Here is an 18,941-nt window from a genome sequence, read left to right on the forward strand (position 1 = left end):
AATTACGTATCTTACTTATAAGAAATCCACATAAATATTCATTTTAATATAAAAAAAGCTCGAGGGTACTTATGTACGCACGTAATTAGTTATACTTCTTTGGCGTGAATAAAAAAATAATTTTTTTACGCATTCAAACAAATATGAACTGAGTCAAACGATAGCTAGACGACATTAAATACCTTGAATAAAAGTTTGAATAAATAACTCTTAAATTAAATAAAATAATATTTATTTATTTTATATAGTTTAAAAATTATTGATGTATTCGTTGTCATGTAAAACAAAGTTCACCGAATATAGTTAGATTGGTTTAGTTCCATTGATTCTTCGGATGACGATTAAATAGGCACGAGGGTTTTCAGCGGATTATATGAAAAATATGATACAAATAGTTTTATTTTATAATAGTGTATTTTATCAAAAATTTTGTTTTTGGTAAATTTAAAATTATTAATGCAAAATGAAGAATTTATCTGATGCGTGCTATTTTCTGTGTCATTAAAAAATATAATTTTACTCATAAAAATAATACTTTATAAATATAACCTCAAATCTTGATCGATCACACCACACGTGCGTGCAAATTGATCCACTTGGGCCTGCGCAAATCTTCATGGTATGTTCCATTGGCGCGCGCAACTTCCGTAATTTGCTGAAAATACACTCGTATCAATTTCTCCCAACGCGCCAAATGAAGTATAACTTCAAAAATTTCCTTAAAAGGAAATCAGTTAAAAAATTGTTTCATAGAAACGTTTTTAAAAATTTTATCAACTAATTGTTTTTTCTACTGCTACAAACTGAGTCGCTCATTTCCAAAATGTCTCTTATCCAAACTCCAAGATTGTTGACAATAGACAAAAAATATATAAAGGCTTTAAAATTTAGTTTACTCACAGAATTTTCCTCCCTAATAATTCCCTGGATGCCAAAAAGTATTCTGACCAAAAATCTTCTCCAGAAATTAATACAATTTTTAATAATTAATGAAATAACTCTGGATAAGAGACGGATTGGAAACAAAGTCTGGATTAAGGCCGATTTGAAAATAAAAATACTGGATATGGGACACTTTGATTATAAATAATGTAGCCTAGCATTAATATTAACAAATTACATTTTTATTCTGAAGGAAATTGCAAAAATTATATTCCAATTAAAGTAGTTTGCTGAAAATTTCAAGTACAGAAAATTACAAGTACTGGAGAACATAAACGATTATAAAAAATGAAAAATCATAAAAATAAGTCAAATATCAGTGAAATAAAACTAGCATAAAAAAGCTATTATCTGTACTTCCTACAAGAATAGATTCATTAACACTTTCACTCATATTAAAAGGCTATTTTATTTTGCTAAGCTATGTTTAAAAATATATTAAAAAATATCAAATTTTAAATATCTTAAAAACTGGCTCTAAACACAGTCGACATCTTCCATTTGTCCATCCTCAATCTCATTTTCAGATTCACCAGCATCTGTCATTGCATGACCAAAAATTAAATTATCGTAAAATCTGAGTTGAGGATCATTTCCCACTGTTCACCAAAATGCCAAAAGAGTAGCTTCTTCACATCATTTACTTTTGCAGTTTTCAGTGGAACATCACACTCCATCAATGGCAATTCAAATTTGACACTCTTTTGCATAACCGTCTTGTTTCTCCCAATGTCTGCATTAAACCAGGGCTCTCTTTTCACGAATGCTTGACTGCCTGGATTTGTACTATGAGTAATAATGAATTTCTTTGCGGTGGAAAACTTGAAGTACCAACATTAAAGTTTTTTCATATAATGGTTATCTGCTTTCCAGCCGAAGACATTACAAACTTCAGATATCTTGATCACAGTTCCATGGTTGGAAAAAATTCCAAATTATTGATCAGGCTAGATTATTTTATCCATCATTGAAATTTCCTTCTCCATTCTGCTGAAGACACGATCAAGTGGCATTAATGAATGGCTGGTACTGGGAAAGTCAAAATAATTGTCTTTATTTGGGATGGAGCTTCAATGGCCAACCAGTACTGCAACATGCAAATCATGGTACTACTACAGTTTTGTCCCCCACAACCGTCTGCAAGAAATTTTACAGTGGAAATACCTTCAAAATTAGTGTTCATCAAATGGCGGAAAATGGCTGAGGTAGTTTTATTTGAATCTTTCTTAAATTCTGCTTCGTTCCAAGTATATATGAATACCTGATCTTTTGGTTGTTTGTTTTATTAAGTTCCTTGATAAACAGTAAAATTATTTATGTAAAACTGTCTGCTGTAGTATTAGGCCAATCTGGTATATTTGGTAGAACTTGGTTCTTCAGGCAATCAAAAGACAACACGAGTTCACCTTTTTCTTCTTAAAACATTTTAAAACACCTTTTTCTTCTTTAATAAAGATTAAAACGTATCTGCCCTTTTCTTATGAGGTAGGAATTCAGTCTAAATTGAATTGTTGCCTGCTTCTAATTTTAGTTCAAATTGGATGCATTTAAAGCATTTGTCCATAGCTGGTGAACCAAAGCTGAAATTATAATATTTTACAAAGATGTCATAAAAATACGAATATGGTACTTTGAGTTCTCCTACAATATGATTGTATGTTTCATGAAACTTAGCTGTTGAGAGGTAACTCAGGAAATAGAAGATATTAATCTTGCATTAGTTGTTGCTCTTCCTGGGACTGAGGTTAAACTCCTTTATGATAGGCTTTTTTTCTTTCTTTTTTTTCTACGAGGTGTAGGAACCCCATTTATGGGCACCTAAGCAGTGTCAGGCTTGCTAACAGGTTCCGCAAAATGTTAATAAGTGCGTATGTGTTCCTGCGCACTACCGACTAAACCTCCACCCCTGGCTAGTTTAAAGAACCTCCCTGGCCCAGTTTAAAGAATCATTACTTCAGGAAGGGGTAGATCACCCCCCCCCCCCACACACACACACAGTCATACTCCATAATTGCTGTGATACAATAAAATACATCATAATATACACCTAAGTTCATACAGCTAGATACATACTTACAAGAAGAAGCAGCGTTGACCTACAGCATCAATACACACTATCAACAAACAATTATATCAATAGGAAAATAAAATCAATCATTATAATACAAAATATCAAATTAATAGAGACCGTAGTCCATACCACAAATACATATTCAGGATGCATTGTAAAGATAAAAATATGATATTTCACACAAAGATAAAAGTCTAGAAAATTTACAGTGATTAAGATGATAACATTGCTTAGCTCTATATTTTTTGATTTAACAAATAAAAAATTACTTTGTTAAAATTATCTGAATGAATAATAATGTTTTTTAAATATTTCTGTTTTTCTTTTCTAAGTAAACGCTTTGAGTAATTAAAAATTACAAACAAAACAAATCTAATCCACGTCTTTCTTTACCTTAATATATTTCAACAACATTTGTATCGTGTAATGTTAATGCTTGCTCAATTATTCATACAGATTAGGAGATATAAACATAAGGAATGTGAAAGTTCATAAATATATAGTGGATTCAGCCAATCTGTAACAAATAATCTTGTGGACCTCTTTGTCAGTGTATCATATACACAGTGCACTAACCAAACAATTGTATTTGATGTGATTTTGAGAAGTTACTTATCACTAAGTTATATCTGCTCTTTGCTGTTAATTAATTAAATAAATATGTTGTTTTAGAGAGACTGAAACTGGTAATTCATTACTAATGATTGCTGTAATGACCCATCAAGTAAACATTGTACAACTACTTCTGAAATATAAAGCTAATCTGGATGTTATAAATAAAAATAATGAAACTGCAACAAAATTGGCTATGAAACTTGGTCATTACAAAATTGCAATGTTAATGGAAGCACATAGAGGTAATTGCTTTATAACTAGCATAAATATAAAGTGATACTTCATATTTTAAAATAATTTACATACATTTTTTTTATAAGTTTTTATTTAGTTATAAATCAAATCTTGCAACTGCTATATCTTTTGATCTATCGTATGAAAATCAATGAAATTTGGTACATGTATGTAACTTCGATGACAATACAATGCTACAGTGTCGGCATTTTGATATGACCCAACCCCACCCACCCACGCTACCCCTACGCTAAATTCTTGCATGTTGCTGAAAATGTTTATGTCTCATGAACTATTGTATAAAAATCAATAACGCACTCTTTCCGCTAAAAGTTTCATTTTAATTAATTATGAATTTTTATTTAATGAATTTATAGTTACGATTACAATTATAATAATGATAATAATTAATAATTTTTCAGATTACCATCAAAATGTAATAACTTTGTGCAAGATTTTAAATTTAATTTTTATTTTTAATCTTATTAACCCTTAAAGGTCATCTCAATGCAAATTTGAACCATCAAAGAATTAAAACTTGAGTTATTTTATTACAGAAAAAGTATATACATATACTAAACAACCTCATTAAACAAAAAATATATTTTAAAATACAGAAAATGTTTATAAATACTTATTCGTAAAGATTGTTATAAAAACTGCGCCACACTTTTATTTAACTAAATATTTTCATTACTTTTAATTTTAAAATTTAATAATTATTACACTTATTTTTTATTTATTGGTTATTTATTAGATATTTAGATAACTTATTTTTTACTTTTCAGTGCATTTTTATATTTGTTAATATATTATATATTTTTGTTTAAAATTTTTAATTTGATTTAATTCTTATTTTTTACTTTTTAGAGGGTTTTTTCTAATTTGTTTCCTTTTTTTTATTAATGTTAATATTAATATTAGTTAAATAAAAGCTTTTTTAAAAAATATTTTTTTATATATAATCAAATATATTTTTGTATTTTTTTAAATTTAAATTCATTATGTTTCTGAGGAGACAGTTTTATGCAAATTTCTATTACCAATCTATGCATAAATAGTTTATTATCCAATAACATAATTATGACCATTTATAAGAAAGGTTGTGAACCTGAAAAATTTTACCTTCAATTGATATGTGTGTTAACAATGATAAAATTTAAACCTCTTTAGGCCAGTTTAAACACCAATAAAGTAACTAAAGGAACAGCTTGAAAAGACATATGTTGTAAATGTTCTTTAAAAGCAATAAGTGAACTCTGGAAATGGTTGGAAAGAAAAAGAATTTCAGTATTGGGATCTGCAGCTATCAATAAATTAAAAAACTCATTGGTAGCCTGGTTAACAAATAAGAATGTTTTACAGAGGATAGATGAGAAACTGGGCTGGCTTATGGAACCCTAAAAAGACACGTAAATGATGATGGATTTCTAAGCATACTATTAGAAAGCAATGTGAAAGGAAAACTGAGATAAACCTGAGAGTACATTAATAAAATCATGTATAATTTAGGTTTTAATTATTTGCAGAGCTGAAAATATTAGTGTATCTTGCATAATTTTTTTATTTTGTTTTTTAAAGATGAACAACTGGAAAGTTTAAAATTAATTACCTGCTTCCCAAAAATAACACAGCTGCTGTGCCAAGAACACAAATATTTAATAAAAAAATATATATAAAATTTTATATATAAGTGAATAAAAATAATTGTCTTTTTTTCAAAAATTTTAAGTAATCACTTTAATTGGAGAGAATAAAAAAAATTTTCTTTAAAAGGCAATACTCAACTTTGAGGTTTTACTTTTCTGGTGAGTGAATACTTCTAACTTTTAAAATTTTCCAGATTTCATTTAATTAAATAAGGTTCGAATTTTGAATGAACACTCAATAATTTTTAAGGTAGGGGTTTTTTTTTGAGGGCGAAAAACGCTTTCGTGTTATTATCGCCCAGAATAAAAGCTTTCATAAAGAATTAAAATAAGCGTAATATAATAAAATAAAAATATACAAAATTCAACTAAATATAAAACTTTAAAAACTCCGAGAGGGGTTGTAAAAGGCCCCTTCACAGATAACAGAAAGACTAAAATCTATAACTAACATAAAAAAATATATCTAATGTAAAACTAAAATATTAAAAATGAAATAAAACTTAAAACTAATATCATTAAAAACTTACAAGTAATATCACTAAGGACTTATAACTAATATCACAATCAGAATTTTAAAATAGGATACAAATTTTAAAAAATAAATAAAAAATAAAGACAAAAAACAATATAAAATTTAAATAAATATAGAATTTCACAATATCCTAGAGGGGTGTAAAGGGTCCCTTCTCGGATAACTATACACCACAATATCAAATTTTAGATATAAGACCAGCACGATGTAAAAACAGAAACATCCAGTCTAAAACTTTGTTGTCATTGCTCAAAAATTGACGGATATTTCTGGGCAATTAAAATTTACTACGCAAAGCCGCATAACGAATGCAATCCATAAGAATGCGGTGCACGGTCATGCGGCAATTGCATTGTGTGCATAGTGGTGCGTGTCCTGCTGATATCAGATACTCGTGTGTGACTCTAGTATGGCCTAATCGCAATCGACAGAAGACCACTTCCTCATGATGAATTTTTCTGCATGAGGAGTCCCAAGGCAACACAGAATCTTTAATGAGCCGAAGTTTGTTATCAACGGTAGCCGTCCAATCACCTTGGCACTTTGCTCGAAGAGATTGTTTTACATAATTAATAAAGTCCGAAGTAGCAACACAAGTGGTGAAGGGAGGTTGATTACAAGCCTCTTTAGCAGCGGAATCTGCACTTTCATTACCTGGAATTCCCACGTGGCTAGGAATCCAACAGAAAGTCACTTGTGTGTTGCGATGATTCAACTCGGCGATTCCATTGTAGATTTCAGTGACCAACGGATGTCTAAAGTAAAAATCTTGTAAAGATTGGAATGCACTACACGAGTCGCTACAAATAAGGATAAAGTCACATTATTAATAGTTTATGTGCCCACATCAACACTCTAACATCTTCGTTGTGGGACCGAAGACCTCTAATGTTCCACTGAATAATGCTCACAAATAAAGGTACTTAGATGCAGTATTACAGGTAAATATATGGAAAAATTAGTTATAAGTGATCTGGTTTTTCTTTTTCGTGTTTTTGATTTTAAAGAACTCTGATGTTCTGGGCTCAGGCGGCTCTTCAACCATATCCTCTAGTAAATAAGGTGATGGAGTGGAGATTTTGAAGGATGGGGAGTTGTAGATGACATCCCAGATAGGGTGGTTGTGTGGGTTCCCTTAACAGGGAGCTTATTAGATGAGTTACCGCTAATTGTGTTTACTCCTGTCCGTAGACAGATTGATTCTGTTCATCATTAAAAGTTTCAATCAGAATCGATCCGTCTCGTAACTTTCTAATGTTTTTTGGAGACCCGCTTGAGGTTGTTATATACCTTGTTTATCAAGAAAGGCGACACCTTTTGGAGGGATCCACTTTCCTGATTATTGCGGAGAACAACGAAACGTATGGTTTTGTATTTAAGATTTAATATACTCTCTTCCACAGGCTATTATCCTCGTCAGATAAAGCTGAATGGGGTCTTTTCACAAGATTAAAATTGGTGTTTTTTTCAAATGGACCACCAACCATCATATTATTTTTATTTGGAACTGACATTTTGGTCCCACGAGTACCGACGACAAAATGGACCACTCCATCAGAGCGCATGCGTACTGGAGCTAGAGCTAAATATATCTGGCCCTGGTGCTCCAGGGCCAGAATGGACTGGTGCTCAGAGGACATCGTTCGAGACTCACTACGTAGAGCCATTTACCCATCGACACGATAGTTCCCACCTTGGTTTTTCGGTTGCGTTTCGTAAGATGTCGCAACACCACCGAGTGTAAATGTAAGAAAAATCAGTGTAGGATGTTGTTGTGTACGGATATATGTTGTAATTTGTGTAGTGTTTTTGGTGTAGTAGATGTGTATAGTGTAAAATGTTCTGCAGCTCAGTGTGTAGTGAGAAGAAAAGCTGCAGAGGCTAGGCCCGTGGGGACGCCAACCCCAAAGTCTTAAAGAATAAGACTCCCCGTCGGAGTTTAAGGTAGGGTATCGCTTGCTCAAACTGTTCAGTTATTTCTCCGTTCATTCAAGAGCGATATCCGTGAAGTAAAACGCTACAAAGAACAAATAAATATAAATCCGTCCAAATGTAACGAGTTGTTAAGGTTTGAACCTGACTGTTGATTTTTTATGTGATAATTTTTTTCAGACACTGATGAAACTAGAGGTGGTGTACTATGCCGAAGAGACATGATGGAAGTCTTCTACGTCGTGTTAGTGACCATAGTTATCAATGTGGAACGGAAGATGATTTTGGTCTACATCGTACAACAATCTGTAAAACGTTTGACTTCGATTCAGATCAAATTCTGCGAAAGATAGATTAGTGGATAAAATTTCCGTCGATGCTGAACGAACTGAATGAATCAGAAGCTAACTGGGAAGCTCTTTTCCGAATACCTACAGTCATCGGTGCTCTCAACTGTACATATATAACAATAAAGAGGCCACACGGTATCTTTAGTGACGATTACATAAATCGTAAGGGTTATGCTAGTATTAACGTACAAGCGACATGTGATGCGAACGAATGGTTCACTACCATAGACGCGCAGTGGCCGGGGAGTGTACATGATGGCAGAATTTGAAGATGTAAAGTAATAAAAAGAATAATGTCACTGTTTAACAGCAGGTTCTGCTTGTTAGGTGACAGCGGTTAAGGTATATTTCCAGGGCTCCTTACATCCTTTCCACTACCGATTAAAGAGGCAACAGGGATGATTCAATTTTTTACATTCCAAGATGAGGATCATTATAGAAAGAACATTTGGTCAATTAAAAATGTGGTTCCCGATATTGACGAGTATAAGGATATCTAAAGAAGAAACACCGAGAACAATATTATGCTGCGCAGTTTTTCACAATGTTGCCAAATATTTAAACGATAATTTGGAAGTACAAGACGAGAATGTGCATGAATACAACGATCATACCGTGGATCTCGAATGATTTTATTTGAAGATGAGATGATAAAAACAATGGGAGAACAAAAACATCTTAAGATTATTGAATTTGTAATATCCCTTCCCTTTTTTTATAAAGACGATAAAAAAAATAAATTAAAAATTAAAAATAACACATGTATGGGCAAGTGGTGACTCAGCAAGCGTGAGTTTTGCCAAGCAACCAAACCATCGAGGCAACTTGTCGAGCTGAAGCGAAAGTTCAATTTTTGTTAATATTTCGTTGCATCACGGGGAGTGAGGCAACCTTAACCCGCGTGCCGAAGGTCACCTTGATAAGGATCCCATCCGCCAAGCTTAACAGACATGCCGTTTAGACAGCTAGTTTGTTGCAAGTGTAAAATTTAAAAGAAGGGATAATTTCTTCTTTTTATCTTCATTTCTTCCACCGTCGGAGGAATTTATTGCATCAATAGGATTTTCATAATCAACTGTGGCTCCCGATTCGGTTTCACAACTTTGTTTTCCGCTATCTAGGCCAACTGTTATGCAATGGGCACTATTGATAATATTGAATTTTCTCCCCTATTTAACAAGTCGAGCAGTGCTTTTTCCCTGTCGTTCAGCTGAATTGGTTTATTGTCTGTGGCGTTGTCAGATTTTTTCGCAACAGTCTTCACATGGTTTAGATTTTTTTTAAGGGCGAATGCGTAAATTTTTTCCAGTTTTATTACTAAATTTTTCCATCAAAGTTGTCCACGCCTTTTTTTCTGTACAATTAAGTGCGACAATGTAGATTTATTTAATTAAATTTGATAATCTTTAAATTTTAACGAAATACATCCGATCTAAAGGCATTAATTTGCTTCCTCACTGGCCATGAAAATTGTTTTTTCACAGACGACGACAAAGAATCTGAACTCAGTTAAGTGAAATGACAAAGGTTTGGTTATGTTACGCCACATGACATATTTGATTACACCACTCTATAAGTCAATCATAATAAAAATAAATGAAGGTAACACTTCATACATATACACTTTACAGGCAAATTCAACGAATATAGTAATTAAAGTAGTAAATAGTTTTTCCTGTTACATATTTGCAATGCTATATATAAAGAGCATTGCAAAAATCATTTAATATTTTTTTCTCATTTTTTAAGGGAAAAATAAGTGGAAGGCAGCTCTGTACAATAAACAGTTTTGAGTATTCAATTATTCACTTTGAAAGTGTTAAGTTTGTATAAGATGATTTCCAAATGTTGATTCTGATGTTTGTAATGCTTATGTTTCTTTCATCTATGAATAAACTTTCAAATATTTTAGAAATTAGTCATTAAATTTTTCTGAGAAAAAATGTTATATTAAAGTGAGATTAGTCATATCTTTTTATGGATATTTCAAAATGTTTAAAAAGCAATTCATGATAAATATTTAAATCATATTTCATAGTACTCTACAGATTCACACAACTGTTCTAAAAAAAAAAAAAAGAATTAACATAAACAAGTGTTATAAGAAATTATTACATTTCCTTGTATTTATTGCAGGTGAGAATAGTTTACAAAAAATTCTGGAAAATTTATCACTAGAAAAATACTGGCCTTTAATGGAAGAAAACAATATCGACTTATCTAAATTTTTATCAATGAATGAAGATGATATAAAAGAAATTGGCATTAAGTAAGTGAAGAGAATTTAATTAAATATTTCTTTTAATATCAAAATTAAATTATGCTGAGAAGAAAGTGTTATTACCAAAGAAAGAAGTCTGGGAAAACTTTTTTTTTAGAGAAATAACTTCAACTCATCTGTTCATGATTTTAAATGGTATTCATTTCAGTTATCATCTTTGAAACAGCAATCTCATTTCCATGGAGTGCTGTTAGTTATTAACATATAACCACATACACTATAATTAAAATTTCTTCAATTCAAAATCAAAACAGAATAACAAGTTTCTACCAACAAAATAGAATCTGCTGCTTTACAGATGTTGACATAGAGTCAAATTTAAAAGAGTGCCATGAAATTGACAGTAAACTTTACATCATCATCATTTCTATAATTAAAAACTTAAAGAGATTTTTAGAATGTTTAAATTGCATAGAGAACTAGAAGTTGTCATTCTACGTTAGTAAATATTTAATTCAAATTTATGAACATGTTTAATGTTTAAAAATAATATATTTTTACTTTTTTCTTACGTGAATGTGATTAATAGAACACATCACTTAAAAATATCAACTTTTGTGTAAACTGTACCAAATTTTAATAACTTCAAAAGTTTTGAATCACTTTAGTGACCATCTTCAATAATTGGTATTGGTGTTCTTATATTTAGTCCTGAAGGTTCTTTTTAACAAAGAAAACAAGAATTTAGGTTGAAAAATGGGTTGGATCTAAATTTTTTCAGTCCATTTAGGATTCTTATTCTTTGTTTTTGTATAATTTATATATCTCATAATGTTGTTACACATATGTGTATAACACATCTTAACCATCTCCAATTTTATGTTTGCATAGAGTATTAAGGTGGATCAGTGGCTGGTAAATACTGAGTGTATTATTAGGAAGAGCTGTCAAATGTACATTTCACCTTTGAACAACAACCTGTTTGGCCAATATATAACATAAATGATTCAGTTTATATATTCCAGGGGCATTGTTTATTTGGCAATGTCTGTTTTGAGTGTAATAATTTATTTTGCTTGTTCTGAAAGCTATAATGTAGCCAGGTTTTAAAAATTTGGTGAGCCAATTTCTCTTGAGTCTTTGTTTATGTATATAATGTGTATCCTTATTTTGTTTAGCTTTGGTTTTATATTATTTAAGTATATAAAGGAAAATGCTGATATACACATTTGTACATGCTAGCTGTTACATAGTGTTGAATTCTATGTGCAGACTTTAGGTGACTTGGGTGTGTTGATAACGCTGGAACTCTTGACTTCCAAATCAGCTGATTTGGGAAGATGCGTTCACTAAACCAACCCAGTGAGTGATGGTAATATGAGTTAAGAGTAAATTGGTTTTTTTTTATTTTGTTTGTGCTGTTTTTTATGTAAATATTTTCTGATGTTCAAGTCTACATTAGGTTTGTGGGCAAAGGGCACTTTAGTAATCTATGAAGAGATATATTATTTGTATTGTGAGGCTTCAAGGTGAATTTATTTTAGTAAACACTTTTGTTTGTTTGGATTTGTTATGATTTTTTTAATTGCGGTTGGCTATTTTTTGTAGTTAAATTCAGGAATTTTTTCATGAATATAATCTGCACTACCTAAAGTAATTTTAATTGAACAGCTATTGTATCCTACTCTTTTATCTTTCACATGATTCCAAGCCCATCAAAATACAAGTGAAATTTGGCTGTACAAGTAACACCTTTACTCAGTTTGCTATAGGACTGGTTATTTAGACAAAATCATCGTTTGCAGAGAAAGCAAACTATGCAAGCATATCCGGTACCTTTTACACCTAAGATGGTTTTCATACATCACAACAATAAGAAAAATTATGACACGTATAAAGAAACTATACACTTCTGCAAAAGTATTATTACACACAATTCTATAGTGGGAACTTATTTATACAAAGCTTCTTTTTTTAAGAGGTGGAGGAACAGCATTTACAAGCACCTAGGCAGTATCAGGCTCACTAACAGGTTCTGCAAGGTGTTGTTAGGAACCACTGACTAAACCTTCACCTCTGGCTCCCCTCTCTTGGTATTGCAAATGAAGCATTTCTCAGGAGAAGAGTAATATACCCTCTCACAGTCATACACCAATCATGCACAAAGCCACAGAATCACAAGGGATCACATATATCTCACCACATACAACACCACTCAACAATCACATCAGATCAAATGTCCCACACATGTCATTCACAGTAGTTACTGGAGGCTGCCATTGAGTACACGGCAAAGTGTACCCAGTCTCATTGCACCCAGGTGATCCCCATTTGCACGGAGAACCCCCTAGGCGTTTAGCTGAGGTCTGTCTGTCCTGGGCCTGTCTGTCCCCACACCCTTGACGTCTCATTCTCAAGCAAGATTCTTCCAGCCCCTTAGTTCTTCCATGACCTTGTTTGTGTATCCAAACACTATCTTTCAGTTGCTCTCAGATTCCAGAAGTACTGCCTGGACCTCTACACGCATAAACATGATCTCTCTGTTGATGTTACTCAGCAGTTCTCCTCTCGCACCTTCAAATCTGGGGCAGGAGGAAAACACAAGCAAAGGAGTCTCCTCCTCATCACAAACTGGGCAAGATTCAGAGTTATCTAACCAAATCTAAATAGGTAGGACCTGAATCCCCCATGGCCCGCCAGAAACTGAATCAAACAGTCATCAAGCAAGCCACAGGGCCAATCACACCAACTCCTGATGTCCCCCACCAAACGGTGCATCCACCATCCCTTATCAACATCTCATTGCCGCTGCCACGTATTCACTAATTCGACCATCACCATCTCAAATTGCCTCTTCCTTTCATTAGAAGGTAGTGGTCCTAACAAGTCCATATGGCGTTCTATAGCAAGATCTATTGGGAGGAGCCCTGCCAGCAACTCTGCAGCCACCCTGAAGACTGTTCAGTATGCAGACACCACTTGGAGGCAACATCTCCTATGCAGTGCCTCCAGTGCACCCCTGTACCTTTTCTTTCTTTTTTTTCTCCTTTTTAGCCTCTGGGAATTACCATTCAGGTATTACTTCAGAGGATGATATGTATGAGTGTACATGAAGTGTAGTCTTGTACAATCTCAGTTTGACCATTCCTGAGATGTGTGGTTAATTGAAACCCAGCCACCAAAGAACACCGGTATCCACGATCTAGTATTCAAATCTGTGTAAAAGTAACTGCCTTTACTAGGACTTGAACACTGGAACTCACGACTTCCAAATCAGTTGATTTGGGAAGACATTCACCACTAGACTAACCCGGTGGGTTGCAACCCTATATCTAGTGTACCTAATAACTCCACGCCACACCTCTGCTTCATATAAGAATGTGGAGTGGGCCACGCCTACTAGGAGTTTCCTCCTCTGCAATCTGGGGCTGTTGCGATTAGGTAGCAGTCCAGCTACCAGCCTCACTACCCTGTCTGCCTTTATGCTAGCCTCAAGTGCGTGCATGAGCGCCAAATTGTACTCAGTTGTCTATCCAGAATGCTCAGATTCTTGATTGCAGGTTGAGAGGCAATTCTTTGACCCTCCAAGTTTACTGTCAGAGCGAGTCTCTTTTTGCTGCTGAAATTATAACTGCCTCAGTTTTATTTGGAGCCTTCTGCAACCCTACACCATGCATCCAATCATTTATGGTATAATAGGCATTGCGGAAGCTATCCACAGCCTGTCTCTTGGATCCCACCATCACAACCAAAACAAGATTGTCAGAATAGCTTATGAGACTTGACCCCTGGGGAAGTGGTAAATGAAAAACCCCGTCATAGGCCGTATTCCAAAGAGTGGATCCAAGGACCAACTGCTGTGGAACTCCCCTATCGACAGCATGCACTATTTTGCCATCCTCAACCTGACAAAACAGGCAATGTCCTGTAAGGTAGGATGATACAATCCTTACAAGATAGCCCGGAAGCCCTAAGTCATCAATGATTGCCCAATTGCTGAGTGGATGACACAATTAGGCATTTTTCACATCAAATGTGACTAGCACACACATCTTACCAGACATTCTATTCGGGTCACCTCGTATAATTTGTTCAGTCGTTGCACAGATGACGGATACTGTGTCAAGAACGGACCTGTCTCCACAAAACCCATATTGGTTTGCAGAGAGTCTGCCCAAAGCTAGAAAAAGTATAACAAAAAAATATAAAGCATGCCATACACAAAATCTGGCACTGTAAGAAAAGACAAAAAACATTGACAATAATTTACCTAATTTATATCTAAACTATTATAATTCTTTTGCATGGATAAGTTTTTATAATATATTGTGATTTACTGGCTACAGTTAAGAGAGATATTCTTCATGCTTTATCATTACAATGATAATGTAAGCTTTGCTGAACTCTTGCTTCACTAATACGTAATATCGAAATTAATATACTGAAGATGTGGAAAAATCACAACAGCAAATGCCTATTTATTTTAATACCTTAGTTGTGAATCTGACTACTTACAGAACATACATAATTAAATATTGAAATCCATGTCTACATCAATATTAAAAAAATATATTTAAAAAAAATTATATATTGTATTAGTAATAAAAAAAATTGTAACATATTTAAAAAAAAATAATATTGAAACAAAAGTGTAAAAATAAAAAACAATAATATTAAAATTAATATTATTTTTCTGTAATTAATATAGTTATTCTTTTTTAAATAAAAGTCAGACTCTGATCAAATTTTTACTTTTCTGATAATTTTTTTAATAGAAAAAATTCACTAAGAATAAATTTTAGCTACAAATAATTCTATTAATATATTTTTTTATTTTAAAATAATTCTTTCAGATTACTTGGACCAAGAAAAAAGATGGGTATTGTCATAGCAGAGATGAATGCACAATTAATGCAAAGCATATGTTACCAGATGGAAGCTGATTAATGTGTATATTTATTTAATTTTTTATCTACATAATTTTAATTTTATAAAAACCATTGATGAATGCAAATTTTACTAGTACTTAATTTTATATTTAAATTTTGTGATGTATGTTTGTTTTAAATCCTTTTTTTAAATTAACTTCAAATTTTTAAAGCAATAAACTTATTTTAAACAAATATAAATGTAATTATTAAAATACTTTAATATGAGTATAATCATAAACTACAAAAAAACCAATAAAAATATAAAATAATATTACACCAAGTACACTTAATTAAAAAATTAAGAGGTGTGTATATATTATTAAATAACTAAAGAAGCATTAGGAAAATAAAGAATGCACAAGAAATAAATCACTCATACTTGTTCATTTGTGTATTCTATGATGTTGGCAGATCCAAACCAAATTCTTAACAAAAGTTAAGATTAGGACATTTTTAACTATGACTGGAGAGGGGTTGCACATTACTGACCAATAATCATTTATCTACATTTTTTTTTTACAATAGACATGAATAAATTTTTTCAAACCAATTTATAAGGTGAAGAAAAGTATATCTTCCCTCTCATTCATGTAAACTACCTTCTCCTATTCCATATAAATATATATGTACATATATGTATTATAGTGATAGACAACAAAAAAAGTTTTTTAATGTTTCACTAAGTGTATACCATTTCTTGAATTGCTTTTTTGACTATATTACAGATCTGCAAATACAATTTTTCTATCAACCTTAGTTTTAAATAAATTACGCTTCAAAAAACATTAAGGGAAAATATAGTTAAAATCTGTAAAATTTTCTGTAAAACAAAAGAACCGAAAAAAATGAATCAAATATAATAACTGGTAGCAGGATAATAATCTAATTCTACATTTTTATCACATTCAAGAATATTGTACACTGTTTTTAAGCACAATGTGCTTAAATAGTCTGTTTAGCCAAATAAATAATAAAATGTTAAAACGATGACTTAAAATATTAAAAACACTATAACGCTTAAAATCACTATATTCCAATGGTGATTAATTTAAATTTCTATGTACACAGAAACAAATACATAATTAGTTTATACTAACTACCTTCTCTTTCGCCCTTCCAGTGTGTTTTTGGACAGATTTGGCAATCAAAGAGCCCTTGTTTTCCGCCATCTTCTGATCACTACTGAAAAAATTAAACAACTTTCATATTTCTTCCACCGACTAAACTAGAAAAGGAAACGAACAAAGAACGTTCCATTCACACGCGGAATAAAAAATTACCTTCCACCAGCACGCCTGGGTCGGCATTGTGGGAACAACAGTGCTCTCTCTCTCTCCCCCTTGTAGCCTCGCTTGAAGCTTCCTATTTGTGCATGCACACAACAGCTAAACACCAGTCTGCTGGAACTGTGAAGTGTACAGTTCCGTTCAAAGATCTTTGTATCTTTTTCATAAACTGGGGGATGGCTACTGACTAAGTTTCCACAGTGCCTATTCGTGAGCCGCCACTGGTGTCCACATTTTGGTATAAAAAGTATTAAAATTTGCGGTTAATTTAATAATAATTGGACTGAAGTATAATTCTGAAGTAGTTATTTAAAGGAGAATGCTTAAAAACGAACGACTATGGAAGCGAAATATGGAAAAATACAAAGCTGTTTGTGATATTAGGATTTTTTTCTTTTTAAATAGGTGTAGACCTACAGTTAAGAAATCAGTTTTACAACATTAATTTTTATAGCTGAAACAATCTTAACGCAGGTTTTTTACTGTTAGATGCATAGCATAATTTTAGCAATTTGCTCATGACTTATGAGCAAATAGCATAAGTCTATGAAAGTAATAGACTTATGCTATTACTTTTTATGTTCTCTCTCTATAAGGCTTCTAGTGCTGTACAATTTTTTATTGATATTGATTTAAGAATAAGTTTTACAAACAATTTATTTATTTATCTTAACAATTTTTTGTTATTTATTTAAACAATCAATTTGCTCTGTTATTTACTGTTAGATGCATTTTAAGAATAAGTTTTACAAATAATTTTATTTATTTATTTTAACAATAAATTTGTTCAGTTCACTTCCAGTTTTTTGTTTCATTTTTTAGCTCACTTCCGTTTTTTTGTCAAATCCATGTAGTAATTTTCGATAGGTATCTCAATTCCATTTTTTTCTCAAATCCGGGTAAGTAATTTTCAATAGGTGTCTCAATTCCATTTTTTTCTCAAATTCATGTAGTCATTTCCGATGGGTGTCTCAATTCAATTTTTTTCTCAAATTTGGGTACGTCATAATTCGATGGATCACCTACCCCCTGAAAATAAAACATAAAAGTTAAGTGTTCCGTTATCAGTTTGTATAAAAAGTTTATCTTATCTTTTATTTTATATTACGTAAGTTAAATTAAGCATTTCAGTTGTTTTGATGGTATTTTAACATTTCATACTGCTTATGTATTAGATTTAATAACGTATATATAAAAATAAATTACGGAGAACACAAGTAATTATTAATTTATTATGTACGTCACCGACTCATTTAATAATGGGAGCAAACACAATTATTTTAAACTAGAAGAAATAATCATGTATTTTATATAATTATTACGGCTTTAAGTTTATTTCAAAACCAGATAGATCCAGATTGGGTTTCAAAAACATATCCACATAAAGTTTGAAAATGTCTCAAACTAAAATCATTAAGAAGTTAAATTTCAGTATGTAAAATACTCTACCCTAATACTATTTCACAAATAAGTCACAATATTTTATCATTTCATAATTTTGAAAGAACAGTTTTTCAGTTCTCCTGAAAAATTTACATTTCTCGATGTATCTGCTTTTGAAACTATATAATTCATATATCATAATTAAAATTTTTGTATTTAACACAATATATATATACATAATTACTAAAAATATACATAATTTTATTATCGTCTTACCATATATTTGTCATAGGTATTTCCTTTCGCCTCACCAGTGTATCAGCATCATCAGGGAATGAAAATATCCACAACGTTTTGCGCCAGTCTTACACACAAAAAAACACCTAACATCACACCACAATATTACATACATATTTACAAGAAGCACGAAAGCAAATTGCCATGTTACTAAGTCTAGGCCTGAACTAATTAAATTCTATTAATCTTCAAAGTTTATTTGTTCATTAATGATTTTTGAACTGAGAGATTTGTAAACCTTCCTACGCATCCATATTATATAGCCTTTTTTGTATGACAAATGTATGGTAAGGTGGTAATTAAAATTGTTTGTGTTTTTAGTAAAAAAATATATATATATACGATAAAAAAGTAATATTAAATTACTAAATAAATATAAAATAAATTACAGAAATATTAAATTACATTTTCAACTTACCTTATTTTAATCCAGTCTGGAGAGAATAAAATGTTGAAAAAATAAATAAAACAGTTACACGTCTCTATCCATTGTTA

At 31.7% G+C, this 18,941-nt stretch overlaps 2 protein-coding genes across 10 annotated transcripts in view; one reads left to right on the forward strand and one right to left on the reverse strand.

Annotated features, from left to right (window-relative positions):
* The window catches only part of LOC142326064 (ankyrin repeat domain-containing protein 16-like), a 32,828-nt gene extending 17,141 nt beyond the window's left edge, over positions 1–15,687 (forward strand). For 4 of the 6 annotated variants that reach the window (XM_075368174.1, XM_075368176.1, XM_075368177.1 and 1 more), the window contains 3 exons: positions 3,686–3,870; positions 10,465–10,597; positions 15,403–15,684. In XM_075368174.1, the coding sequence (XP_075224289.1) occupies positions 3,686–3,870; positions 10,465–10,597; positions 15,403–15,496 (412 nt within the window). In that variant the 3' untranslated portion in view covers positions 15,497–15,684. Of the gene's footprint in view, positions 1–3,685; positions 3,871–10,464; positions 10,598–15,402 lie in introns of all 6 variants that reach the window. The other 2 variants (XM_075368175.1, XM_075368179.1) reach the window with 2 other exon arrangements.
* Positions 15,688–17,409: 1,722 nt separating this feature from the next.
* Positions 17,410–18,941, reverse strand: part of Ccdc85 (coiled-coil domain-containing protein 85) — a 50,585-nt gene continuing 49,053 nt past the window's right edge. Inside the window, exons 9-10 of one of the 4 annotated variants that reach the window (XR_012756667.1) lie at positions 18,426–18,513; positions 17,410–17,795 (exon numbers count right to left, since the gene is read on the reverse strand). Coding sequence is in view for 3 of the 4 variants with exons in the window: in XM_075368169.1 (XP_075224284.1) it covers positions 18,457–18,532 (76 nt within the window). In the remaining variant the exon portion in view is untranslated. Of the gene's footprint in view, positions 17,796–18,425; positions 18,533–18,941 lie in introns of all 4 variants that reach the window. The other 3 variants (XM_075368169.1, XM_075368168.1, XM_075368172.1) reach the window with 3 other exon arrangements.

The sequence above is a fragment of the Lycorma delicatula genome, chromosome 6 (genome assembly GCF_047948215.1).
Source record: "Lycorma delicatula isolate Av1 chromosome 6, ASM4794821v1, whole genome shotgun sequence".
Classification (NCBI taxonomy): domain Eukaryota; kingdom Metazoa; phylum Arthropoda; class Insecta; order Hemiptera; family Fulgoridae; genus Lycorma; species Lycorma delicatula.